We start from the raw sequence: 27,091 nt of genomic DNA, 5'->3' as shown, positions 1-27,091 counted from the left end.
CGCAGGCTTTTTGGAGGCTGAGGTCTGGGAAGCACTTTGGGACAACTGATAGGAAATACATTTTGATTTGATTGACTGATTTTATAAGGTCCTGTTTAAATTACTGCTCAATAAGGTTAGGAGTTCTCCAGACCTGGGAAAACTCTAGTTTTAAATTACTGCTCAATAAGGTTAGGAGTTCTCCAGACCTGGGAAAACTCTAGTTTTAAATTACTGCTCAATAAGGTTAGGAGTTCTCCAGACCTGGGAAAACTCTAGTTTTAAATTACTGCTCAATAAGGTTAGGTGTTCTCCAGACCTGGGAAAACTCTAGTTTTAAATTACTGCTCAATAAGGTTAGGAGTTCTCCAGACCTGGGGATAACTCTAGTTTTAAATTACTGCTCAATAAGGTTAGGAGTTCTCCAGACCTGAGAAATCTCTAGTTTTAAATATTCTTTGTGGAAAGTTTAAAACATTTCTGGGGGACTATTTTCAATACAGATCCCCAACAGTGAGGGACATGGAATCACCTTAACATTGAGCTAGATCTAGACAACAGTGAGGGACATGAATCACCTTAACATTGAGCTAGATCTAGACAACAGTGAGGGACATGAATCACCTTAACATTTAGCTAGATCTAGACAACAGTGAGGGACATGAATCACCTTAACATTTAGCTAGATCTAGACAACAGTGAGGGACATGAATCACCTTAACATTTAGCTAGATCTAGACAACAGTGAGGGACATGAATCACCTTAACATTTAGCTAGATCTAGACAACAGTGAGGGACATGAATCACCTTAACATTTAGCTAGATCTAGACGACAGTGAGGGACATGAATCACCTTAACATTTAGCTAGATCTAGGCAACAGTGAGGGACATGGACTCATCTTAACATTGAGCTAGATCTAGACAACAGTGAGGGACATGGACTCATCTTAACATTGAGCTAGATCTAGACAACAGTGAGGGACATGGACTCATCTTAACATTGAGCTAGATCTAGACAACAGTGAGGGACATGAATCACCTTAACATTGAGCTAGATCTAGACAACAGTGAGGGACATGAATCACCTTAACATTGAGCTAGATCTAGACAACAGTGAGGGACATGAATCACCTTAACATTTAGCTAGATCTAGACAACAGTGAGGGACATGAATCATCTTAACATTGAGCTAGATAACAGTGAGGGACATGAATCATCTTAACATTGAGCTAGATCTAGACAACAGTGAGGGACATGGACTCATCTTAACATTGAGATCTAGGCAACAGTGAGGGACATGGACTCATCTTAACATTTAGCTAGATCTAGACAACAGTGAGGACATGAATCATCTTAACATTGAGCTAGGTAACAGTGAGGGACATGAATCACCTTAACATTTAGCTAGATCTAGGTAACAGTGAGGGACATGGACTCATCTTAACATTGAGCTAGGTAACAGTGAGGGACATGAATCACCTTAACATTGAGCTAGATCTAGACAACAGTGAGGGACATGAATCATCTTAACATTGAGCTAGATCTAGGTAACAGTGAGGGACATGAATCACCTTAACATTGAGCTAGATCTAGACAACAGTGAGGGACATGAATCATCTTAACATTGAGCTAGATCTAGACAACAGTGAGGGACATGAATCACCTTAACATTGAGCTAGATAACAACAGTGAGGGACATGAATCATCTTAACATTTAGCTAGATCTAGACAACAGTGAGTGACATGAATCATCTTAACATTTAGCTAGATCTAGACAACAGTGAGGGACATGAATCACCTTAACATTGAGCTAGATCTAGACAACAGTGAGGGACATGAATCACCTTAACATTTAGCTAGATCTAGACAACAGTGAGGGACATGAATCACCTTAACATTTAGCTAGATCTAGACAACAGTGAGGGACATGAATCACCTTAACATTTAGCTAGATCTAGACAACAGTGAGGGACATGAATCACCTTAACATTGAGCTAGATCTAGACAACAGTGAGGGACATGAATCATCTTAACATTGAGCTAGATCTAGACAACAGTGAGGGACATGAATCATCTTAACATTGAGCTAGATCTAGACAACAGTGAGGGACATGAATCATCTTAACATTGAGCTAGATCTAGACAACAGTGAGGGACATGAATCATCTTAACATTGAGCTAGATCTAGACAACAGTGAGGGACATGAATCATCTTAACATTGAGCTAGATCTAGACAACAGTGAGGGACATGAATCACCTTAACATTGAGCTAGATCTAGACAACAGTGAGGGACATGAATCATCTTAACATTGAGCTAGATCTAGACAACAGTGAGGGACATGAATCACCTTAACATTGAGCTAGATCTAGACAACAGTGAGGACATGAATCACCTTAACATTGAGCTAGATCTAGACAACAGTGAGGGACATGAATCACCTTAACATTGAGCTAGATCTAGACAACAGTGAGGGACATGAATCACCTTAACATTGAGCTAGATCTAGACAACAGTGAGGGACATGAATCACCTTAACATTGAGCTAGATCTAGACAACAGTGAGGGACATGAATCACCTTAACATTGAGCTAGATCTAGACAACAGTGAGGGACATGAATCACCTTAACATTGAGCTAAAATAGATCTAGACAATACAGTGAGGGACACGAGAATCACCTTAACATTGAGCTGTGATCTAGACAACAGTGAGGGACATGAATAGTACCTGTAACATTTAGCTTTAGATCTAGACAATAGTGAGGGTTACAGCTGAATCAGGTTAACATTGAGCTAGATCTAGACAACAGTGAGGGACATGAATCACAGCTTAATAGGTTGAGCTAGATCTAGACAACAGTGAGTCTCTGTTACAGTTCTAATCAGGTTTACATTGAGCTAGATCTAGACAACAGTGAGGTTTACTGACATGAATCACTGTAACATTCAAAGTACAATGACTAAAATACATGCATAATATAATACAGTAACACGAGACGTTCTTCTGTTCTAATAGGTTTACTGTGGGATCTCTACAGTAGTAGTCTCTGTAACAGGTTTACTGTGGGATCTCTACAATAGTAGTCTCTGTTACAGTTCTAATGGGTTTACTGTGGGATCTCTACAATAGTAGTCTCTGTTACAGCTCTAATAGGTTTACTGTGGGATCTCTACAATAGTAGTCTCTGTTACAGCTCTAATAGGTTTACTGTGGGATCTCTACAATAGTAGTCTCTGTTACAGTTCTAATAGGTTTACTGTGGGCTCTCTACAATAGTAGTCTCTGTTACAGTTCTAATAGGTTTACTGTGGGATCTCTACAATAGTAGTCTCTGTTACAGCTCTAATAGGTTTACTGTGGGATCTCTACAATAGTAGTCTCTGTTACAGTTCTAATAGGTTTACTGTGGGATCTCTACAATAGTAGTCTCTGTAACAGTTCTAATAGGTTTACTGTGGGATCTCTACAATAGTAGTCTCTGTTACAGTTCTAATAGGTTTACTGTGGGATCTCTACAATAGTAGTCTCTGTTACAGTTCTAATAGGTTTACTGTGGGATCTCTACAATAGTAGTCTCTGTAACAGTTCTAATAGGTTTACTGTGGGATCTCTACAATAGTAGTCTCTGTAACAGTTCTAATAGGTTTACTGTGGGATCTCTACAATAGTAGTCTCTGTTACAGTTCTAATAGGTTTACTGTGGGATCTCTACAATAGTAGTCTCTGTTACAGTTCTAATAGGTTTACTGTGGGATCTCTACAATAGTAGTCTCTGTAACAGTTCTAATAGGTTTACTGTGGGATCTCTACAATAGTAGTCTCTGTTACAGTTCTAATAGGTTTACTGTGGGATCTCTACAATAGTAGTCTCTGTAACAGTTCTAATAGGTTTACTGTGGGATCTCTACAATAGTAGTCTCTGTAACAGTTCTAATAGGTTTACTGTGGGATCTCTACAATAGTAGTCTCTGTTACAGTTCTAATAGGTTTACTGTGGGATCTCTACAATAGTAGTCTCTGTAACAGTTCTAATAGGTTTACTGTGGGATCTCTACAATAGTAGTCTCTGTAACAGTTCTAATAGGTTTACTGTGGGATCTCTACAATAGTAGTCTCTGTAACAGTTCTAATAGGTTTACTTTACTGTGGGATCTCTACAATAGTAGTCTCTGTTACAGTTCTAATAGGTTTACTGTGGGATCTCTACAATAGTAGTCTCTGTAACAGTTCTAATAGGTTTACTGTGGGCTCTCTACAATAGTAGTCTCTGTTACAGCTCTAATAGGTTTACTGTGGGATCTCTACAATAGTAGTCTCTGTAACAGTTCTAATAGGTTTACTGTGGGATCTCTACAATAGTAGTCTCTGTAACAGTTCTAATAGGTTTACTGTGGGATCTCTACAATAGTAGTCTCTGTTAAGGTTTACTGTGGGATCTCTACAATAGTAGTCTCTGTTACAGTTACAGGTTTACTGTGGGATCTCTACAATAGTAGTCTCTGTTACAGTTCTAATAGGTTTACTGTGGGATCTCTACAATAGTAGTCTCTGTAACAGTTCTAATAGGTTTACTGTGGGATCTCTACAATAGTAGTCTCTGTTACAGTTCTAATAGGTTTACTGTGGGATCTATACAATAGTAGTCTCTGTTACAGTTCTAATAGGTTTACTGTGGGATCTCTACAATAGTAGTCTCTGTAACAGTTCTAATAGGTTTACTGTGGGATCTCTACAATAGTAGTCTCTGTTACAGTTCTAATAGGTTTACTGTGGGATCTCTACAATAGTAGTCTCTCTAACAGGTCTAATAGGTTTACTGTGGGATCTCTACAATAGTAGTCTCTGTTACAGTTCTAATAGGTTTAATACTGTGGGATCTCTACAGTAGTAGTCTCTGTAACAGTTCTAATAGGTTTACTGTGGGATCTCTACAATAGTAGTCTCTGTTACAGGTTTACTGTGGGATCTCTACAATAGTAGTCTCTGTTACAGCTCTAATAGGTTTACTGTGGGATCTCTACAATAGTAGTCTCTGTAACAGTTCTAATAGGTTTACTGTGGGATCTCTACAGTAGTAGTCTCTGTAACAGTTCTAATAGGTTTACTGTGGGATCTCTACAGTAGTAGTCTCTGTAACAGTTCTAATAGGTTTACTGTGGGATCTCTACAGTAGTAGTCTCTGTAACAGTTCTAATAGGTTTACTGTGGGATCTCTACAATAGTAGTCTCTGTAATAGGTTTAATGTTTACTGGATCTCTACAATAGTAGTCTCTGTTACAGGTTTACTGTGGGATCTCTACAATAGTAGTCTCTGTAACAGTTCTAATAGGTTTACTGTGGGATCTCTACAATAGTAGTCTCTGTAATAGGTTTACTGTGGGATCTCTATAATAGTAGTCTCTGTTACAGCTCTAATAGGTTTACTGTGGGATCTCTATAATAGTAGTCTCTGTAACAGGTCTAATAGGTTTACTGTGGGATCTCTACAATAGTAGTCTCTGTAACAGGTCTAATAGGTTTACTGTGGGATCTCTACAGTAGTAGTCTCTGTAACAGGTCTAATAGGTTTACTGTGGGATCTCTACAGTAGTAGTCTCTGTAAAGTATATAATACATTAAAACTGTTTTCTACTCAGGTCTGGTGTTCACACGGTACATGAGCGACAACCACTTTAAATGTTTGCTGTGTAATCAGATATGAATACAGCATTTTGGTAAATTTGTCTTTTTGCGGTTTCCAAACTGTAAAATTATATTTTTGAAGTGTTGGAGGATTCACTTAGGGTTACATACTGTCTCCCCCCCCCTACCCAGGACATGTCGTACTACTGCTGTGTGGAGTTACAGGGGCCAGGGGAACAGCTGTTAGCTGCTCTGTCTAAGCTGACCAGCAAGGAAACTGGTAAGTACTTGCTTTCGTGTTTTCCCTCCTCAACAAACAAACAACCACAATTGTCAATCATGCTGCGTTTTAGATGGTACGAGGTAGATGGTACTTGGTAGATGGTACTTGGTAGATGGTACGAGGTAGACGGCATGCTGCGTTTAGATGGTACGAGGTAGATGGTACGAGGTAGATGGTACGAGGTAGATGGTACGAGGTAGATGTCATGCTGCACTTTAGATGGTACGAGGTAGACGGCATGTTTTAGATGGTACGAGGTAGATGGTGCGAGGTAGACTGCATGCTGCGCTTTAGATGGTACGAGGTAGACGGCATGTTTTAGATGGTACGAGGTAGATGGTGCGAGGTAGACTGCATGCTGCGCTTTAGATGGTACGAGGTAGACGGTGCGAGGTAGACTGCATGCTGCGTTTTAGATGGTACGAGGTAGACGGCATGCTGCGTTTTAGATGGTACGAGGTAGATGTCATGCTGCGATTTAGATGGGACGAGGTAGACGGCATGCTGCGTTTTAGATGGTACGAGGTAGATGGCATGCTGGGTTTTAGATGGTACGAGGTAGATGGCATGCTGGGTTTTAGATGGTACGAGGTAGACGGCATGCTGCGCTTTAGATGGTACGAGGTAGATGGTATGCTGCGTTTTAGATGGTACGAGGTAGATGGCATGCTGCGCTTTAGATGGTACGAGGTAGATGGTACGAGGTAGATGTCATGCTGCGCTTTAGATGGTACGAGGTAGATGGTACGAGGTAGACGGCATGCTGCGCTTTAGATGGTACGAGGTAGATGGTACGAGGTAGATGTCATGCTGCGCTTTAGATGGTACGAGGTAGATGGTACGAGGTAGACGGCATGCTGCGCTTTAGATGGTACGAGGTAGATGGTATGCTGCGCTTTAGATGGTACGAGGTAGATGGTACGAGGTAGACGGCATGCTGCGCTTTAGATGGTACGAGGTAGATGGTATGCTGCGCTTTAGATGGTACGAGGTAGATGGTACGAGGTAGACGGCATGCTGCGTTTTAGATGGTACGAGGTAGACGGCAAACTAAGATGTCCGTTGTTTTCAACGAGAGCGCAACGGTAAACGCCGTTGAGGCACGGCGGTGAATGCCATGTGCCGCCACGGTAGACGGGACTTGGCCACCAGAGTTGAAAAAAAATATTTCACCTTTTACCATCTGTGTTGTTTTCTACTGGATGTTGATATGCACCGTTTAGTGAAATCACCATAGCAACGCGTACCGTCGTGCCGGCTTGTTTTTGCCGTCAGCCTCTTCCTTGCTTTCTTGCCCCGCTCTGCCGACTGGTATGACTGGTCTTCATGTCCCTCGTCTAAACGCAGCATCGCTCTGCCGACTGGTATGACTGGTCTTCATGTCCCTCGTCTAAACGCAGCATCGCTCTGCCGACTGGTATGACTGGTCTTCATGTCCCTCGTCTAAATGCAGCATCGCTCTGCTGACTGGTAACGCAGCATCGCTCTGCTGACTGATCTTCATGTCCCTCGTCTAAACGCAGCATCGGTCTGCTGACTGGTCTTCATGTCCCTCGTCTAAATGCAGCATCGCTGATAACACAGCATCGACTGGTCTTCATGTCCCTCGTCTAAACACAGCATCGCTCTGCTGACTGGTCTTCATGTCCCTCGTCTAAACACAGCATCGCTCTGCTGACTGGTCTTCATGTCCCTCGTCTAAATGCAGCATCGCTCTGCTGACTGGTCTTCAGCACGCTCTGCTGACTGATCTTCATGTCCCTCGTCTAAACGCAGCATCGCTCTGCTGACTGGTCTTCATGTCCCTCGTCTAAACGCAGCATCGCTCTGCTGACTGATCTTCATGTCCCTCGTCTAAACGCAGCATCGCTCTGCTGACTGGTCTTCATGTCCCTCGTCTAAACGCAGCATCGCTCTGCTGACTGGTCTTCATGTCCCTCGTCTAAACGCAGCATCGCTCTGTTGACTGGTCTTCATGTCACTCGTCTAAACGCAGCATCAGTCTCGATTTATATACAAATATTTCAGTATAAAGTTTGAAAATGTGAACTGTATGAAAAAGCTTTGAGTCGGGTGGTCTGACAAATCATGACTCGCTGCTTTACGGTATTATTATTGATGACGTGTTGTACCTGCTTCAGGGCCTACGTTTGTAGTAACAGTACGGTATTATTGATGATGACGTGTCTTCCTGCAGGGCCTACGTCTAAAGTAACAGTACGGTATTATTGAGGATGACGTGTTGTACCTCAGGGCCCTACGTTTGTAGTAACAGTACGGTCTATTAACGACTGACGTGTTGTACCTGCAGGGCCTACGTTTGTAGTAACAGTACGGTATTATTGATGATGACGTGTTGTACCTGCAGGGCCTACGTTTGTAGTAACAGTACGGTATTATTAACGACTCGTCTTGTACCTGCAGGGCCTCGCTTGTAGTAACAAATATTTTGATGATGACGTTTGTAAATGTGGGCCTACTGTAGTAACAGTACGGTATTATTAACGACGACGTGTTGTACCTGCAGGGCCTACGTTTGTAGTAACAGTACGGTATTATTGATGATGACGTGTTGTACCTGCAGGGCCTACGTTTGTAGTAACAGTACGGTATTATTGATGATGACGTGTTGTACCTGCAGGGCCTACGTTTGTAGTAACAGTACGGTATTATTGATGATGACGTGTTGTACCTGCAGGGCCTACGTTTGTAGTAACAGTACGGTATTATTGATGATGACGTGTTGTACCTGCAGGGCCTACGTTTGTAGTAACAGTACGGTATTATTGATGATGACGTGTTGTACCTGCAGGGCCTACGTTTGTAGTAACAGTACGGTATTATTGAGGATGACGTGTTGTACCTGCAGGGCCTACGTTTGTAGTAACAGTACGGTATTATTAACGATGACGTGTTGTACCTGCAGGGCCTACGTTTGTAGTAACAGTACGGTATTATTGACGATGACGTGTTGTACCTGCAGGGCCTACGTTTGTAGTAACAGTACGGTATTATTAACGATGACGTGTTGTACCTGCAGGGCCTACGTTTGTAGTAACAGTACGGTATTATTGACGATGACGTGTTGTACCTGCAGGGCCTACGTTTGTAGTAACAGTACGGTATTATTGATGATGACGTGTTGTACCTGCAGGGCCTACGTTTGTAGTAACAGTACGGTATTATTGACGACGTGTTGTACCTGCAGGGCCTACGTTTGTAGTAACAGTACGGTATTATTGATGATGACGTGTTGTACCTGCAGGGCCTACGTTTGTAGTAACAGTACGGTATTATTGACGATGACGTGTTGTACCTGCAGGGCCTACGTTTGTAGTAACAGTACGGTATTATTGATGACGTGTTGTACCTGCAGGGCCTACGTTTGTAGTAACAGTACGGTATTATTGACGATGACGTGTTGTACCTGCAGGGCCTACGTTTGTAGTAACAGTACGGTATTATTGATGATGACGTGTTGTACCTGCAGGGCCTACGTTTGTAGTAACAGTACGGTATTATTGATGACGTGTTGTACCTGCAGGGCCTACGTTTGTAGTAACAGTACGGTATTATTGATGACGTGTTGTACCTGCAGGGCCTACGTTTGTAGTAACAGTACGGTATTATTGATGACGTGTTGTACCTGCAGGGCCTACGTTTGTAGTAACAGTACGGTGTTATTAACGATGACGTGTTGTACCTGCAGGGCCTACGTTTGTAGTAACAGTACGGTATTATTAACGATGACGTGTTGTACCTGCAGGGCCTACGTTTGCAGCAGCCATGTGTGTTTCAGGCAGGAGACAGGGCAGTGTGGTGGTGTACCGAGCAGGACAGTACCCTCTCCAGCCCCTGGGGCCTGTCACATTCCTCTGGAGGCCCACAACGCAGGGCCGGGGGGGCCAGGAGGACCAGGGCTCCCAGGGATCAACACACAGACAGCTGTGGATCTGGGCTCACCCCACCATGAAAACGGTCAGAGCGACTCATATGCAGAATCAATCAGTAGTAGAAGTATTGAACAACCATTTAACTATTGATTGATGGTGTCTTTGTTGTTGTCTATAATCTGGTGAACTCAGATGTCCCCTTTGGGATCGGTAAAGTACTATCCAATCAGATGTCCCCTTAGGGATCGGTCAAGTACTATCCAATCAGATGTCCCCTTTGGGATCGGTCAAGTACTATCCAATCAGATGTCCCCTTTGGTATCGGAAAAGTACTATCCAATCAGATGTCCCCTTTGGGATCGGGAAAGTACTATCCAATCAGATGTCCCCTTTGGGATCGGGAAAGTACTATCCAATCAGATGTCCCCTTTGGGATCGGGAAAGTACTATCCAATCAGATGTCCCCTTTGGGATCGGGAAAGTACTATCCAATCAGATGTCCCCTTTGGGATTGGGAAAGTACTATTCATTCAGATGTCCCCTTTGGGACTGTCCCCTGTGTCGTGACTGTCCCCTGTCAGACTGTGCCCTGTGGGATTGCCCTGTGTCGTGACTGTGCCCTGTGTCGTGACTGTGCCCTGTGGGATTGTGCCCTGAAAGTGACTGTGCCCTGTCGTGACTGTGCCCTTTGTCGTGACTGTGCCCTGTGTCGTGACTGTGCCAATCAGACTGTGCCCTGTGTCGTGACTGTGCCCTGTGTCGTGACTGTGCCCTGTGTCGTGACTGTGCCCTGTGTCGTGACTGTGCCCTGTGTCGTGACTGTGCCCTGTGTCGTGACTGTGCCCTGTGTCGTGACTGTGCCCTGTGCCCTGTGTCAGGAGCTGCAGGCTGTCTGTCAGTGTTCTGAGGCTGTCCTTCCACCTGCTCCAGTGGATCCCTGTCCCACAGCCAGCCCCTTTGGGATCCTGGGGCTGGTCCTGAGGCGGCAGGCTATGGTTCTGGTTCTAAGATGTCCCAGGGAGCCTGAGGCTGCTGGACCACCAGCCAAAAGCTCCTGGGATCCAGTACCATTTCTGTCCCCTTAACCTGGGAGTACCACTGGTATAGTCATCAGGTATTCTGACTGGTACAGATAGTCATCAGGTGGGATCTGACTGGTACCACTGGTATAGTCATCAGGTGGGTTCTGAGATAGTCCCAGGTGGGTTCTGACTGGTACCACTGGTATAGTCATCAGGTGGGTTCTGACTGGTACCACTGGTATGGTCATCAGGTGGGTTCTGACCCTGGTACCACTGGTATGGTCATCAGGTGGGTTCTGACTGGTACCACTGGTATAGTCATCAGGTGGGTTCTGATCGGTACCACTGGTATAGTCATCAGGTGGGTTCTGACTGGTATAGTCATCAGGTGGGTTCTGACCCACTGGTATAGTCATCAGGTGGGTTCTGACTGGTACCACTGGTATAGTCATCAGGTGGGTTCTGACTGGTACCACTGGTATGGTCATCAGGTGGGTTCTGACTGGTACCACTGGTATAGTCATCAGGTGGGTTCTGACTGGTCCACTGGTATGTCATCAGGACTGGTACCACTGGTATAGTCATCAGGTGACTGGTACCACTGGTATAGTCATCAGGTGGGTTCTGACTGGTACCACTGGTATAGTCATCAGGTGGGTTCTGACTGGTATAGTCATCAGGTGGGTTCTGACTGGTACCACTGGTATAGTCATCAGGTGGGTTCTGACTGGTATAGTCATCAGGTGGGTTCTGACTGGTACCACTGGTATGGTCATCAGGTGGGTTCTGACTGGTACCACTGGTATAGTCATCAGGTGGGTTCTGACTGGTACCACTGGTATGGTCATCAGTGACTGGTGCCACTGGTATAGTCATCAGGTGGGTTCTGACTGGTACCACTGGTATAGTCATCAGGTGGGTTCTGACTGGTATAGTCATCAGGTGGGTTCTGACTGGTACCACTGGTATAGTCATCAGGTGGGTTCTGACTGGTACCACTGGTATAGTCATCAGGTGGGTTCTGACTGGTCTAGTCATCAGGTGGGTTCTGACTGGTCTAGTCATCAGGTGGGTTCTGACTGGTACCACTGGTGAGTCATCAGCCTGACTGGTCTAGTCATCAGGTGGGTTCTGACTGGTCTAGTCCAGGTGGGTTCTGACTGGTCTAGTCATCAGGTGGGTTCTGACCTTCTGACTGGTCTGACTGTCATCAGGTGGGTTCTGACTGGTACCACTGGTATAGTCATCAGTGCCCTGGTATAGTCATCAGGTGGGTTCTGACTGGTGCCACTGGTATAGTCATCAGGTGGGTTCTGACTGGTACCACTGGTATAGTCATCAGGTGGGTTCTGACTGGTACTCATCAGCCCTGACTGGTACCACTGGTATAGTCATCAGGTGGGTTCTGACTGGTACCACTGGTATAGTCATCAGGTGGGTTCTGACTGGTCTAGTCATCAGGTGGGTTCTGACTGGTCTAGTCATCAGGTGGGTTCTGACTGGTCTAGTCATCAGGTGGGTTCTGACTGGTACCACTGGTATAGTCATCAGGTGGGTTCTGACTGGTCTAGTCATCAGGTGGGTTCTGACTGGTCTAGTCATCAGGTGGGTTCTGACTGGTACCACTGGTATAGTCATCAAGTGGGTTCTGACTGGTATAGTCATCAGGTGGGTTCTGACTGGTACCACTGGTATAGTCATCAGGTGGGTTCTGACTGGTATAGTCATCAGGTGGGTCCTCCACTGGTAGTCATCAGGTGGGTTCTGCTGGTACCACTGGTATAGTCATCAGCCTGAAGGTATAGTCTCAGGTGGGTTCTGACTGGTACCACTGGTATAGTCTGGGTTCTGACACCACTGGTATAGTCATCAGGTGGGTTCTGACTGGTCCACTGGTATAGTCATCAGGTGGGTTCTGACTGGTATAGTCATCAGGTGGGTTCTGACTGGTATAGTCACTGACTGGTATAGTCATCAGGTGGGTTCTGACTGGTACCACTGGTATGGTCATCAGGTGGGTTCTGACTGGTACCACTGGTATAGTCATCAGGTGGGTTCTGACTGGTACCACTGGTATAGTCATCAGGTGGGTTCTGACTGGTATAGTCATCAGGTGGGTTCTGACTGGTACCACTGGTATAGTCATCAGGTGGGTTCTGACTGGTACCACTGGTATAGTCATCAGGTGGGTTCTGACTGGTATAGTCATCAGGTGGGTTCTGACCCACTGGTATAGTCATCAGGTGGGTTCTGACTGGTACCACTGGTATAGTCATCAGGTGGGTTCTGACTGGTACCACTGGTATAGTCATCAGGTGGGTTCTGACTGGTACCACTGGTATAGTCATCAGGTGGGTTCTGACTGGTACCACTGGTATAGTCATCAGGTGGGTTCTGACTGGTATAGTCATCAGGTGGGTTCTGACTGGTACCACTGGTATAGTCATCAGGTGGGTTCTGACTGGTACCACTGGTATAGTCATCAGGTGGGTTCTGACTGGTACCACTGGTATAGTCATCAGGTGGGTTCTGACTGGTACCACTGGTATAGTCATCAGGTGGGTTCTGACTGGTACCACTGGTATAGTCATCAGGTGGGTTCTGACTGGTACCACTGGTATAGTCATCAGGTGGGTTCTGACTAGTCATCAGGTGGGTTCTGACTGGTAGTCCACTGTGGGTTCTGACTGGTCTAGTCATCAGGTGGGTTCTGACTGGTCTAGTCATCACGTGGGTTCTGACTGGTCTAGTCATCAGGTGGGTTCTGACTGGTCTACTCATCAGGTGGGTTCTGACTGGTACAGTCATCAGGTGGGTTCTGACTGGTACCACTGGTATAGTCATCAGGTGGGTTCTGACTGGTACCACTGGTTTAGTCATATTTTAGAGTTTTCTGTCAATTTTATAAACCCCTCCCTTTATAAACCCCTCCCTTTATAAACCCCTCCCTTTATAAAACCCCTCCCTTTATTAAACCCCTCCCTTTATTAAACCCCTCCCTTTATAAACCCCTCCCTTTATAAACCCCTCCCTTTATAAAACCCCTTTTATAAAACCCCTCTTTATAAAACCCCTCTCTTTATAAAACCCTTTTATAAAACCCCTCTCTTTATAAAACCCCTCTTTTATAAAACCCCTCTCTTTATAAAACCCCTCCTTTATAAAACCCTCTCTTTATAAAACCCCCCTCCCTTTATAAAACCCCTTCCCTTTATAAAACCCCTCCCTTTATAAAACCCCTCCCTTTATAAACCCCTCCCTTTATAAACTCCCTCCCTTTATTAAACCCCCTCCCTTTAATAAACCCCTCCCTTTATTAAACCCCTCCCTTTATAAACCCCTCCTTTATAAACCCCCTCCCTTTATTAAACCCCCTCCCTTTATTAAACCCCTCCCTTTATTAAACCCCCCCTTTATTAAACCCTCCCTTTATTAATCCTCTCTTTATATAACCCCTCCTTTTATAAACCCCTCCCTTTATTAAACCCCTCCCTTTATTCTCAACCATGTGGACTTCCTGAATGTTGTTGTTTACTGTTTTGCAGTGACCTCACCATGGAGATGGTGCGGTATCGTCTGATTGGACCTCTATCACATTCCGTTCTGACTGAAACCCTGGCCCCTGCCACACACTGTGATGTAAGAACCTGGGATGATTTATCTAGAGGCCAGCTAATCACCTGGGATGATTTATCTGGAGACCAGCTAATCACCTGGGATGATTTATCTGGAGACCAGCTAATCACCTGGGATGATTTGTCTGGAGGCCAGCTAATCACCTGGGATGATTTATCTGGAGACCAGCTAATCACCTGGGATGATTTATCTAGAGACTACATCCTGTTTGTTCCAGTGTCAGGTGTTTTATCTAGATACTACATCCTGTTTGTTCCAGTGTCAGGTGTTTTATCTAGAGACTACATCCTGTTTGTTCCAGTGTCAGGTGTTTTATCTAGAGACTACATCCTGTTTGTTCCAGTGTCAGGTGTTTTATCTAGATACTACATCCTGTTTGTCCCAGTGTAAGGTGTTAGTCAGGTGTTTTATCTAGAGACTACATCCTGTTTGTTCCAGTGTAAGGTGTTTTATCTAGAGACTACATCCTGTTTGTTCCAGTGTAAGGTGTTTTATCTAGAGACTACATCCTGTTTGTTCCAGTGTAAGGTGTTTTATCTAGAGACTACATCCTGTTTGTTCCAGTGTAAGGTGTTTTATCTAGAGACTACATCCTGTTTGTTCCAGTGTTGTTTTATCTAGAGACTACATCCTGTTTGTTCCAGTGTAAGGTGTTAGTCAGGTGTTTTATCTAGAGACTACATCCTGTTTGTTCCAGTGTAAGGTGTTTTATCTAGAGACTACATCCTGTTTGTTCCAGTGTAAGGTGTTAGTCAGGTGTTTTATCTAGATACTACATCCTGTTTGTTCCAGTGTAAGGTGTTTTATCTAGAGACTACATCCTGTTTGTTCCAGTGTAAGGTGTTAGTCAGGTGTTTTATCTAGATACTACATCCTGTTTGTTCCAGTGTAAGGTGTTTTATCTAGAGACTATCCTGTTTGTTCCAGTGTAAGGTGTTAGTCAGGTGTTTTATCTAGAGACTACATCCTGTTTGTTCCAGTGTAAGGTGTTTTATCTAGAGACTACATCCTGTTTGTTCCAGTGTAAGGTGTTAGTCAGGTGTTTTATCTAGAGACTACATCCTGTTTGTTCCAGTGTAAGGTGTTTTATCTAGAGACTACATCCTGTTTGTTCCAGTGTAAGGTGTTTTATCTAGAGACTACATCCTGTTTGTTCCAGTGTAAGGTGTTTTATCTAGATACTACATCCTGTTTGTTCCAGTGTAAGGTGTTTTATCTAGAGACTACATCCTGTTTGTTCCAGTGTAAGGTGTTAGTCAGGTGTTTTATCTAGAGACTACATCCTGTTTGTTCCAGTGTAAGGTGTTTTATCTAGAGACTGTTTGTTCAAGGTGTTTTATCTAGAGACTACATCCTGTTTGTTCCAGTGTAAGGTGTTAGTCAGGTGTTTTATCTAGAGACTACATCCTGTTTGTTCCAGTGTAAGGTGTTTTATCTAGAGACTACATCCTGTTTGTTCCAGTGTAAGGTGTTTTATCTAGAGACTACATCCTGTTTGTTCCGGTGTAAGGTGTTTTATCTAGAGACTACATCCTGTTTGTTCCAGTGTAAGGTGTTAGTCAGGTGTTTTATCTAGATACTACATCCTGTTTGTTCCAGTGTAAGGTGTTTTATCTAGAGACTACATCCTGTTTGTTCCAGTGTCAGGTGTTAGTCAGGTGTTTTATCTAGAGACTACATCCTGTTTGTTCCAGTGTAAGGTGTTTTATCTAGAGACTACATCCTGTTTGTTCCAGTGTAAGGTGTTAGTCAGGTGTTTTATCTAGAGACTACATCCTGTTTGTTCCAGTGTCAGGTGTTTTATCTAGAGACTACATCCTGTTTGTTCCAGTGTAAGGTGTTTTATCTAGAGACTACATCCTGTTTGTTCCGGTGTAAGGTGTTTTATCTAGAGACTACATCCTGTTTGTTCCAGTGTAAGGTGTTTTATCTAGAGACTACATCCTGTTTGTTCCGGTCTAGAGACTACATCCTGTTTGTTCCAGTGTAAGGTGTTTTATCTAGAGACTACATCCTGTTTGTTCCAGTGTAAGGTGTTTTATCTAGAGACTACATCCTGTTTGTTCCAGTGTAAGGTGTTTTATCTAGAGACTACATCCTGTTTGTTCCAGTGTAAGGTGTTTTATCTAGAGACTACATCCTGTTTGTTCCAGTGTAAGGTGTTAGTCAGGTGTTTTATCTAGAGACTACATCCTGTTTGTTCCAGTGTAAGGTGTTAGTCAGGTGTTTTATCTAGAGACTACATCCTGTTTGTTCCGGTGTAAGGTGTTTTATCTAGAGACTACATCCTGTTTGTTCCAGTGTAAGGTGTTAGTCAGGTGTTTTATCTAGAGACTACATCCTGTTTGTTCCGGTGTCAGGTGTTTTATCTAGAGACTACATCCTGTTTGTTCCAGTGTAAGGTGTTTTATCTAGAGACTACATCCTGTTTGTTCCAGCGTAAGGTGTTAGTCAGGTGTTTTATCTTTATTCCAGGCTCCAGGTAAATCCAGACCATCTCCCTTCTGGTGGCCAGATCACTGCAGAGACGACTGTAACATGTCTCTTCATCAACAACAAGCTGGTGTCTTCAACATGCTCAAAGGTGAGTTCCTCACAACTACATTCCTCATTCATTACCTACATGGGCTCTCCAACCCTGTTCCTGGAGAGAGACCCTCCTGGAGGGTTTTAACTCCAACCCTGTTCCTGGAGAGAGACCCTCCTGGAGGTTTTAACTCCAACCCTGTTCCTGGAGAGAGACCCTCCTGGAGGTTTTAACTCCAACCCTGTTCCTGGAGAGAGACCCTCCTGGAGGTTTTAACTCCAACCCTGTTCCTGGAGAGATACCCTCCTGTAGGTTTTAACTCCAACCCTGTTCCTGGAGAGAGACCCTCCTGTAGGGTTTTAACTCCAACCCTGTTCCTGGAGAGAGACCCTCCTGTAGGGTTTTAACTCCAACCCTGTTCCTGGAGAGAGACCCTCCTGTAGGTTTTAACTCCAACCCTGTTCCTGGAGAGAGACCCTCCTGTAGGGTTTTAACTCCAACCCTGTTCCTGGAGAGATACCCTCCTGTAGGTTTTAACTCCAACCCTGTTCCTGGAGAGAGACCCTCCTGTAGGGTTTTAACTCCAACCCTGTTCCTGGAGAGATACCCTCCTGTAGGTTTTAACTCCAACCCTGTTCCCGGAGAGATCAATCTAGTGCACCTGATTAGGTGATAAGCTGAATCAGGTAAGTTACAACTCCAGGAGGGTCTCTCTCCAGGAACAGGGTTGGAGTTAAAACCTACAGGAGGGTTTCTCTCTAGGAACAGGGTTGGAGTTAAAACCTCCAGGAGGGTTTCTCTCTAGGAACAGGGTTGGAGTTAAAACCTCCAGGAGGGTTTCTCTCTAGGAACAGGGTTGGAGTTAAAACCTCCAGGAGGGTCTCTCTCCAGGAACAGGGTTGGAGTTTAAACCTCATCTGTCTCTCCTCCAAAGCGTACCTCGTGTCTGTCCTGTCTCTCCTCCTCCAAAGCGTACCTCGTGTCTGTCCTGTCTCTCCTCCCCTCCAAAGCGTACCTCGTGTCTGTCCTGTCTCTCCTCCCTCCAAAGCGTACCTCGTGTCTGTCCTGTCTCTCCTCCCCTCCAAAGCGTACCTCGTGTCTGTCCTGTCTCCCCTCCAAAGCGTACCTCGTGTCTGTCCTGTCTCCCCTCCAAAGCGTACCTCGTGTCTGTCCTGTCTCTCCTCCAAAGCGTACCTCATGTCTGTCCTGTCTCTCCTCCAAAGCGTACCTCATGTCTGTCCTGTCTCTCCTCCAAAGCGTACCTCATGTCTGTCCTGTCTCTCCTCCCCTCAGGTGTGTACTCCACAGCAGAGGTTCCAGCCGGCTCAGTTCTGGGTCTGACGGTGGATGACCCCAGATTGACCTTACCAAACAAGAGAAGCAAGGCCGTGTCCGACATCAGGAAGGCACAAGGTAACCTCTGAGCCAGTAGCCATGGTAACCTCTGAGCCAGTAGCCATGGTAACCTCTGAGCCAGTAGCCATGGTAACCTCTGAGCCAGTAGCCATGGTAACCTCTGAGCCAGTAGCCATGGTAACCCCTGAGCCAGTAGCCCATGGTAACCCCTGAGCCAGTAGCCATGGTGGGGGTGGTTCAGACAGGTCCGATATAGTTTACATTACATCATTAGTTCTCCTTTAGGGTGATTCTATGGTAACCTCTGAGCCAGTAGCCATGGTAACCCCTGAGCCAGTAGCCAGGGTGGGGGTGGTTCAGACAGGTCCGATATAGTTTACATTAGTTCTCCTTTAAGGTGATTCTACCCGGGCCATGTTCAGAACACAACCTTTTCAATCAGAGTGAAACGGTGACGTAGCCGACTACCTAATATTCAAATGAGAACGCATACAAGAAAATGTCATAGATTTGTTCCCTGCTGAACGGGACCCTGTGTTTGTGATGGTGATAGGTCCTGAGGCTTTGTGGGTAGGAGGGTTCTGTGGGTCATTCTCTGGTCCTGTGCTCCTGGGGAGCCTCTGCTCATCCATGCAGATGTCCCAGGTTCGAATCCTGGCAGGACCCTGTGCTCAGACCACGCCCTCAGAGGTTCACACCCACTTCCTTATTTACCTTTTAGTACCTGGCTGGGGGTTGCGTCACCCACTTCCTTATTTACCTTTTAGTACCTGGCTGGGGGTTGCATCACCACATTTACATTACATTTAAGTCATTTAGCAGACGCTCTTATCCAGAGCGACTTACAAATTGGTGCATTCACCTTATGACATCCAGTGGAACAGTCACTTTACAATAGTGCATCTAAATCTTAAGGGGGGTGAGAGGGATTACTTATCCTATCCTAGGTATTCCTTAAAGAGGTGGGGTTTCAGGTGTCTCCGGAAGGTGGTGATAGACTCCGCTGTCCTGGCGTCGTGAGGGAGTTTGTTCCACCATTGGGGGGCCAGAGCAGCGAACAGTTTTGACTGGGCTGAGCGGGAGCTGTACTTCCTCAGTGGTAGGGAGGCGAGCAGGCCAGAGGTGGATGAACGCAGTGCCCTTGTTTGGGTGTAGGGCCTGATCAGAGCCTGGAGGTACTGAGGTGCCGTTCCCCTCACAGCTCCGTAGGCAAGCACCATGGTCTTGTAGCGGATGCGAGCTTCAACTGGAAGCCAGTGGAGAGAGCGGAGGAGCGGGGTGACGTGAGAGAACTTGGGAAGGTTGAACACCAGACGGGCTGCGGCGTTCTGGATGAGTTGTAGGGGTTTAATGGCACAGGCAGGGAGCCCAGCCAACAGCGAGTTGCAGTAATCCAGACGGGAGATGACAAGTGCCTGGATTAGGACCTGCGCCGCTTCCTGTGTGAGGCAGGGTCATACTTCCTTATTGACCTTTTAGTACCTGGCTGGGGGTTGCGTCACCCACTTCCTTATTGACCTTTTAGTACCTGGCTGGTACCCACTTCCTTATTTAGTGGACGTAGGCCCTACAGAGCTACTCGGTGAAGCTGTAGATGTTTGCCAACTCGTTTGTGTGCTTCCTCTGGCCTACTCAACACAGTTTGGCGACTCTCCTGAGTACCTGGTCATACGGCACTATGCCCTCTGTTGTTTTCAGGAGTGAACGAGGAGAGGAGGAGGGAACTGATGTTGAAGGGGATCCCTGAACCGCTCAGCCAGAGTTCCCTGTGGGACCGGTCGGTCCGCGACAACGTCACACACAACAAGATGACAGACCAGGTACTGAACCATAGCGCCATGTCTGTTAATATATCATAGATCATTACTAAATGTATGAAGACTCTACCCAGGGTAGAAGGAAGAGGAGTCACTAAATGTATGTCCCCCTGGAGACTCAACCCAGGAAGATGAGTCAACAGTCCACTGACAGGTTCTGGAGCATTCTCTATAGTCAACAGTTCACTGACAGGTTCTGGAGCATTCTCTCTAGATGTTCTGGAGCATTCTCTATAGTCAACAGTTCACTGACAGGTTCTGGAGCATTCTCTCTAGATGTTCTGGAGCATTCTCTATAGTCAACAGTTCACTGACAGGTTCTGGAGCATTCTCTATAGATGTTCTGGAGCATTCTCTATAGATGTTCTGGAGCATTCTCTCTAGACAACAGTTCACTGACAGGTTCTGGAGCATTCTCTCTAGATGTTCTGGAGCATTCTCTATAGACAACAGTTCACTGACAGGTTCTGGAGCATTCTCTATAGACAACAGTCCACTGTCAGGTTCTGGAGCATTCTCTCTAGATGTTCTGGAGCATTCTCTATAGACAACAGTTCACTGACAGGTTCTGGAGCATTCTCTATAAACAACAGTCCACTGTCAGGTTCTGGAGCATTCTCCCAGTTTACCATGTCGTAGTACAACGTAGCATATCATGGCCTGACATAATACATTTTTACCAACAAAATAAATATCTCTTAGCAACATTTTTATGTTGACATTTTGTGAAATTGTATCACACCTGTGGTGATTTATTTCCAAACGGTGTAACTTGCATAAAAACTTCAGATGGAAAAGTGGTTTGTCTCCCATATCCAGTCTTCTCTCTGTCTACAGGAAGTAAACAGACTGCGTAATGATGTTCTGGTCCCAGGCTCCAGACTCCCCACCCCCCTGCAGGGTAGAGTACCCGTCCTACTGGTGCAGCAGTCTGGGAAGAGCCAGGGCACAGAGATGGGGTCCTGGGGGGCGGGATGGGACCTGCTGCTACCCAAGGCCTGGGGCATGGCCTTCTGGGTCCCTCTGGTATGGACCACACATTCTCTATATAGTACACTACCCTAGACCAGTACCCACCCTATCCCCTATATAGGTCACTACTCTAGACCAGGACCCAATGGCACCCTATTCCCTATATAGGTCACTACTCTAGACCAGGACCCACCCTATTCCCTATATAGGTCACTACTCTAGACCAGTACCCACCCTATTCCCTCTATAGGTCACTACTCTAGACAAGGACCCACCCTATTCCCTATATAGTACACTACTCTAGACCAGGACCCAATGACACCCTATTCCCTATATAGTACACTACTCTAGACCAGGACCCACCCTATTCCCTATATAGTGCACTACTTTAGACCAGGACCCCACCCTATTCCCTATATTAGTGCACTACTCTAGACTAGTACCCACCCTATTCCCTATATAGTGCACTACTCTAGACCAGTACCCCACCCTATTCCCTATATTAGTGCACTACTCTAGACCAGTACCCACACTATTCCCTATATAGTGCACTACTTTAGACCAGGACCCCACCCTATTCCCTATATTAGTGCACTACTCTAGACCAGTACCCACACTATTCCCTATATAGTGCACTACTTTAGACCAGGACCCCACCCTATTCCCTATATTAGTGCACTACTCTAGACCAGTACCCACCTATTCCCTATATAGTGCACTACTCTAGACCAGTACCCACCTATTCCCTATATAGTGCACTACTCTAGACCAGTACCCACCTATTCCCTATATAGTGCACTACTCTAGACCAGGACCCAGTGGCACCCTGTTCTCTATATAGTGCACTACTCTAGACCAGGACCCAATGGCACCCTATTCCCTATATAGTGCACTACTCTAGACCAGGACCCAATGGCACCCTGTTCTCTATATAGTGCACTACTCTAGACCAGGACCCAATGGCACCCTGTTCCTATATAGTGCACTACTCTAGACCAGGACCCAATGGCACCCTGTTCTCTATATAGTGCACTACTCTAGACCAGGACCCAATGGCACTGTGCACTACTTTAGACCAGGACCCAATGGCACCCTGTTCTCTATATAGTGCACTACTCTAGACCAGGACCCAATGGCACCCTCTAGACCAGTACCCAATGGCACCCTATTCCCTATATAGTGCACTACTCTAGACCAGGACCCAATGACACCCTGTTCTCTATATAGTGCACTACTCTAGACCAGGACCCAATGGCTCCCTGTTCTCTATATAGTGCACTACTCTAGACCAGGACCCAATGGCACCCTGTTCTCTATATAGTGCACTACTCTAGACCAGGACCCAATGGCACCCTGTTCTCTATATAGTGCACTACTCTAGACCAGGACCCAATGGCACCCTGTTCTCTATATAGTGCACTACTCTAGACCAGGACCCAATGGCACCCTGTTCTCTATATAGTGCACTACTCTAGACCAGGACCCAATGGCACCCTGTTCTCTATATAGTGCACTACTCTAGACCAGGACCCAATGGCACCCTATAATATTTTGATAAGTGCACTACTCTAGACAAATGACTAATAACTACAAATATGTCTATATAACCACTACTCCCTACCAGGACCCAATGAGAGAGTTCTCTAAATAGTGCACCCTCTCCAGGTAGGTAGAGGAGAGGTAGACTAAAGTAGTAACCTACTCTAGGTAGGTAGAGGACAGGTAACTCTAAAGTAGTAACCCTCTCCAGGTAGGTAGAGGAGAGGTAACTAAAGTAGTAACCCTCTCCAGGACCCAGAGGAGAGGTAACTAAAGTAGTAACCCTCTCCAGGTAGATAGAGGAGAGGCATTTTAGTAACCCTCTCCAGGTAGATAGAGAGAATAACTAAAGTAGTAACCCTCTCCAGGTAGGTAGAGGAGAGGTAACTAAAGTAGTAACCCTCTCCAGGTAGGTAGAGGAGAGGTAACTAAAGTAGTAACCCTCTCCAGGTAGGCAGAGGAGGGTAACTAAAGTAGTAACCCTCTCCAGGTAGATAGAGGAGGGGTAACTAAAGTAGTAACCCTCTCCAGGTAGGTAGAGGAGAGGGTAACTAAAGTAGTAACCCTCTCCAGGTAGATAGAGGAGAGAGTAACTAAAGTAGTAACCCTCTCCAGGTAGATAGAGGAGAGTAACTAAAGTAGTAACCCTCTCCAGGTAGGGTAGAGGAGGGGTAACTAAAGTAGTAACCCTCTCCAGGTAGATAGAAGAGAGGTAACTAAAGTAGTAACCTCTCCAGGTAGATAGAGGAGAGGTAACTAAAGTAGTAACCCTCTCAGGTAGATAGAGGAGGGGTAACTAAAGCAGTAACCCTCTCCTCTCCAGGTAGATAGAGGAGAGGTAACTAAAAAGTAACCCTCTCCTCTCCAGGTAGGTAGAGGAGAGGTAACTAAAGTAGTAACCCTCTCCAGGTAGGTAGAGGAGGGCAACTAAAGTAGTAACCCTCTCCAGGTAGATAGAGGAGAGGCAACTAAAGTAGTAACCCTCTCCAGGTAGATAGAGGAGAGGTAACTAAAGTAGTAACCCTCTCCAGGTAGATAGAGGAGAGAGGTAACTAAAGTAGTAACCCTCTCCAGGTAGATAGAGGAGAGGTAACTAAAGTAGTAACCTCTCCGGGTAGATAGAGGAGAGGTAACTAAAGTAGTAACCCTCTCCAGGTAGATAGAGGAGAGGTAACTAAAGTAGTAACCCTCTCCAGGTAGATAGAGGAGAGGTAACTAAAGTAGTAACCCTCTCCAGGTAGATAGAGGAGAGGTAACTAAGTAGTAACCCTCTCCAGGTAGATGGAGGGAGGTAACTAGTAGTAACCTCTCTCCAGGTAGGGTAGAGGAGAGGTAACTAAAGTAGCAGTAACCCTCTCCAGGTAGATAGAGGAGAGGTAACTAAAGTAGTAACCCTCTCAGGTAGATAGAGGAGAGGTAACTAAAGTAGTAACCCTCTCAGGTAGATAGAGGAGAGGTAACTAAAGTAGTAACCCTCTCCAGGTAGGTAGAGGGAGGTAACTAAAGTAGTAACCCTCTCCAGGTAGGTAGAGGAGGGGTAACTAAAGTAGTAACCCTCTCCAGGTAGATAGAGGAGAGGTAACTAAAGTAGTAACCCTCTCCTCTCCAGGTAGGTAGAGGAGAGATAACTAAAGTAGTAACCCTCTCCTCTCCAGGTAGGTAGAGGAGGGGTAACTAAAGTAGTAACCCTCTCCTCTCCAGGTAGGTAGAGGAGGGGTAACTAAAGTAGTAACCCTCTCCAGGTAGATAGAGGAGAGGTAACTAAAGTAGTAACCCTCTCCAGGTAGATAGAGGAGAGGTAACTAAAGTAGTAACCCTCTCCAGGTAGATAGAGGAGAGGTAACTAAAGTAGTAACCCTCTCCAGGTAGATAGAGGAGAGGCAACTAAAGTAGTAACCCTCTCCAGGTAGATAGAGGAGAGGTAACTAAAGTAACCCTCTCCAGGTAGATAGAGGAGAGGTAACAAAGTAGTAACCCTCTCCAGGTAGATAGAGGAGAGGTAACTAAAGTAGTAACCCTCCAGGTAGATAGAGGAGAGGTAACTAAAGTCAGTAACCCTCTCCCAGGTAGATAGAGGAGAGGTAACTAAAGTAGTAACCCTCTCAGGTAGATGGAGGAGAGGTAACTAAAGTAGTAACCCTCCTCTCCAGGTAGGTAGAGGAGAGATAACTAAAGTAGTAACCCTCTCCTCTCCAGGTAGGTAGAGGAGGTAACTAAAGTAGTAACCCTCTCCAGGTAGGTAGAGGAGAGGTAACTAAAGTAGTAACCCTCTCCAGGTAGATGGAGGAGGAGAGGTAACTAAGTAGCTAACCCTCTCCAGGTAGATAGAGGAGAGTAACTAAAGTAGTAACCCTCTCCAGGTAGATAGAGGAGAGGTAACTAAAGTAGTAACCCTCTCCAGGTAGATAGAGGAGAGGTAACTAAAGTAGTAACCCTCTCCAGGTAGATAGAGGAGAGGTAACTAAAGTAGTAACCCTCTCCAGGTAGGTAGAGGAGAGGTAACTAAAGTAGTAACCCTCTCCAGGTAGATAGAGGAGGGGTAACTAAAGTAGCAACCCTCTCCAGGTAGATAGAGGAGAGGTAACTAAAGTAGTAACCCTCTCCTCTCCAGGTAGATAGAGGAGAGGTAACTAAAGTAGTAACCCTCTCCTCTCCAGGTAGGTAGAGGAGAGGTAACTAAAGTAGTAACCCTCTCCAGGTAGGTAGAGGAGGGGTAACTAAAGTAGTAACCCTCTCCAGGTAGATAGAGGAGAGGTAACTAAAGTAGTAACCCTCTCCTCTCCAGGTAGATAGAGGAGAGGTAACTAAAGTAGTGGAGGTAGCAGAGGAGGCAACTAAAGTAGTAACCCTCTCCAGGTAGGTAGAGGAGAGGTAACTAAAGTAGTAACCCTCTCCTCTCCAGGTAGGTAGAGGAGAGAAACTAAAGTAGTAACCCCTCTCCCTCTCCAGGTAGATAGAGGAGAGGTAACTAAAGTAGTAACCCTCTCCAGGTAGGTAGAGGAGAGGTAACTAAAGTAGTAACCCTCTCCAGGTAGATAGAGGAGAGGTAACTAAAGTAGTAACCCTCTCCAGGTAGGTAGAGGAGAGGTAACTAAAGTAGTAACCCTCTCCAGGTAGATAGAGGAGAGGTAACTAAAGTAGTAACCCTCTCCTCTCCATGTAGAGGAGAGGTAACTAAAGTAGTGACCTCTCCTCTCCTTCAGGCTTATAGAGAGCACGCGGAGGGCTGAGGATGAGTCTGAAACACGCCCAGAATAAAGGAGAGCCTCACTTTCCCCACGACTACCCAGACTGCCCTGCAGGAGCACGCTTCCAGGAAGAGCAGGAGGCTGAGCTGCTGGCCAAGTTCAGGAGGTGAGGAGAGGGTCGGTTTCACGTGATGGAGCTCCAGGTGTGTTGGTATCACCTGATGTAACTCCAGGTGTGTTGGTATCACCTGATGTAACTCCAGGTGTGTTGAGGAGAGGGTCGGTGTCACCTGTAACTCCAGGTAAAAGGGGGTGTCTGGTAGTGTTTGATAAAGTCTAACTCACTGGTAATTCTGGATGTTTCATACTGTATATAATGGCTCAACATATTGATACAGGATCTGTGTTAATGAACACTGTTAAGATTCAAGTCAGATTACCGGTGTAATATAAACGATCCCTTTGAGTTTGACATTTCAACTGAGCTCATTTCATCAAGTGCAGGCTAATGACTGGGTTATATATCATTGTTACATAAACGACTGGGCTTGTGCCCTGAAACAGACTAGAGCATGACCCCTTGACCTCTGTATAGGCGCCCGCCAGCCAAACGGACCAATTACATCAAACATGGCTGCCTGGCTCCGTTCCGTTGTCCCTGGCAACAGCTGGTCGAGGAGTGGGAGCTGATCGTGAAGGAGGAAGGAGGAGGAGGAGGAGAGGAGGCGGTCGCATCAATGGAACAGGAAGTGAAACCACCACAGAGTAACTTCACAGTCTTGAGGTAGATGCCACTTCTGGATGATACTGTATACATGTAAGGGATAAACACTGAGCTGTGTACATTATCTGGATATAATGGACCCCGGGGTAGGAAGAAGGAACTGCTCGGTGATTTAGAACGGTTATGAGGCAGGGTAGCCTAGTGGTTAGAGTGTAGAGGGGGCAGGGTGGCCTAGTGGTTAGAGTGTAGAGGCGGCAGGGTAGCCTAGTGGTTAGAGTGTAGAGGCGGCAGGGTAGCCTAGTGGTTAGAGTGTAGAGGCGGCAGGGTGGCCTAGTGGTTAGAGTGTAGAGGCGGCAGGGTGGCCTAGTGGTTAGAGTGTAGAGGCGGCAGGGTGGCCTAGTGGTTAGAGTGTAGAGGCGGCAGGGTAGCCTAGTGGTTAGAGTGTAGAGGTGGCAGGGTAGCCTAGTGGTTAGAGTGTAGAGGGGGCAGGGTAGCCTAGTGGTTAGAGTGTAGAGGCGGCAGGGTGGC

General features: G+C 45.8%; 1 protein-coding gene across 1 annotated transcript; it reads left to right on the top strand.

The window, feature by feature from the left end:
* Window positions 1-5,748: 5,748 nt before the first annotated feature.
* On the top strand, window positions 5,749-26,797 carry LOC124018484 (ribonucleases P/MRP protein subunit POP1-like; the record flags this gene model as incomplete). The annotated part of the gene is made up of 11 exons (XM_046333813.1): window positions 5,749-5,886; window positions 9,656-9,897; window positions 10,364-10,846; window positions 14,282-14,443; window positions 16,916-17,024; window positions 18,261-18,380; window positions 20,022-20,143; window positions 20,978-21,166; window positions 23,267-23,280; window positions 25,865-26,005; window positions 26,435-26,797. Coding segments are annotated over 11 exons (1,913 nt in total), but the record flags the coding sequence as incomplete, so codon positions are not given.
* Between the last annotated feature and the right edge of the window lie 294 nt (window positions 26,798-27,091).

Source organism: Oncorhynchus gorbuscha, unplaced genomic scaffold (genome assembly GCF_021184085.1).
Source record: "Oncorhynchus gorbuscha isolate QuinsamMale2020 ecotype Even-year unplaced genomic scaffold, OgorEven_v1.0 Un_scaffold_5283, whole genome shotgun sequence".
Lineage (NCBI taxonomy): Eukaryota > Metazoa > Chordata > Actinopteri > Salmoniformes > Salmonidae > Oncorhynchus > Oncorhynchus gorbuscha.
Note: the sequence above shows the minus strand (reverse complement) of the source record. Positions and strands in the feature narration are given on the sequence as shown.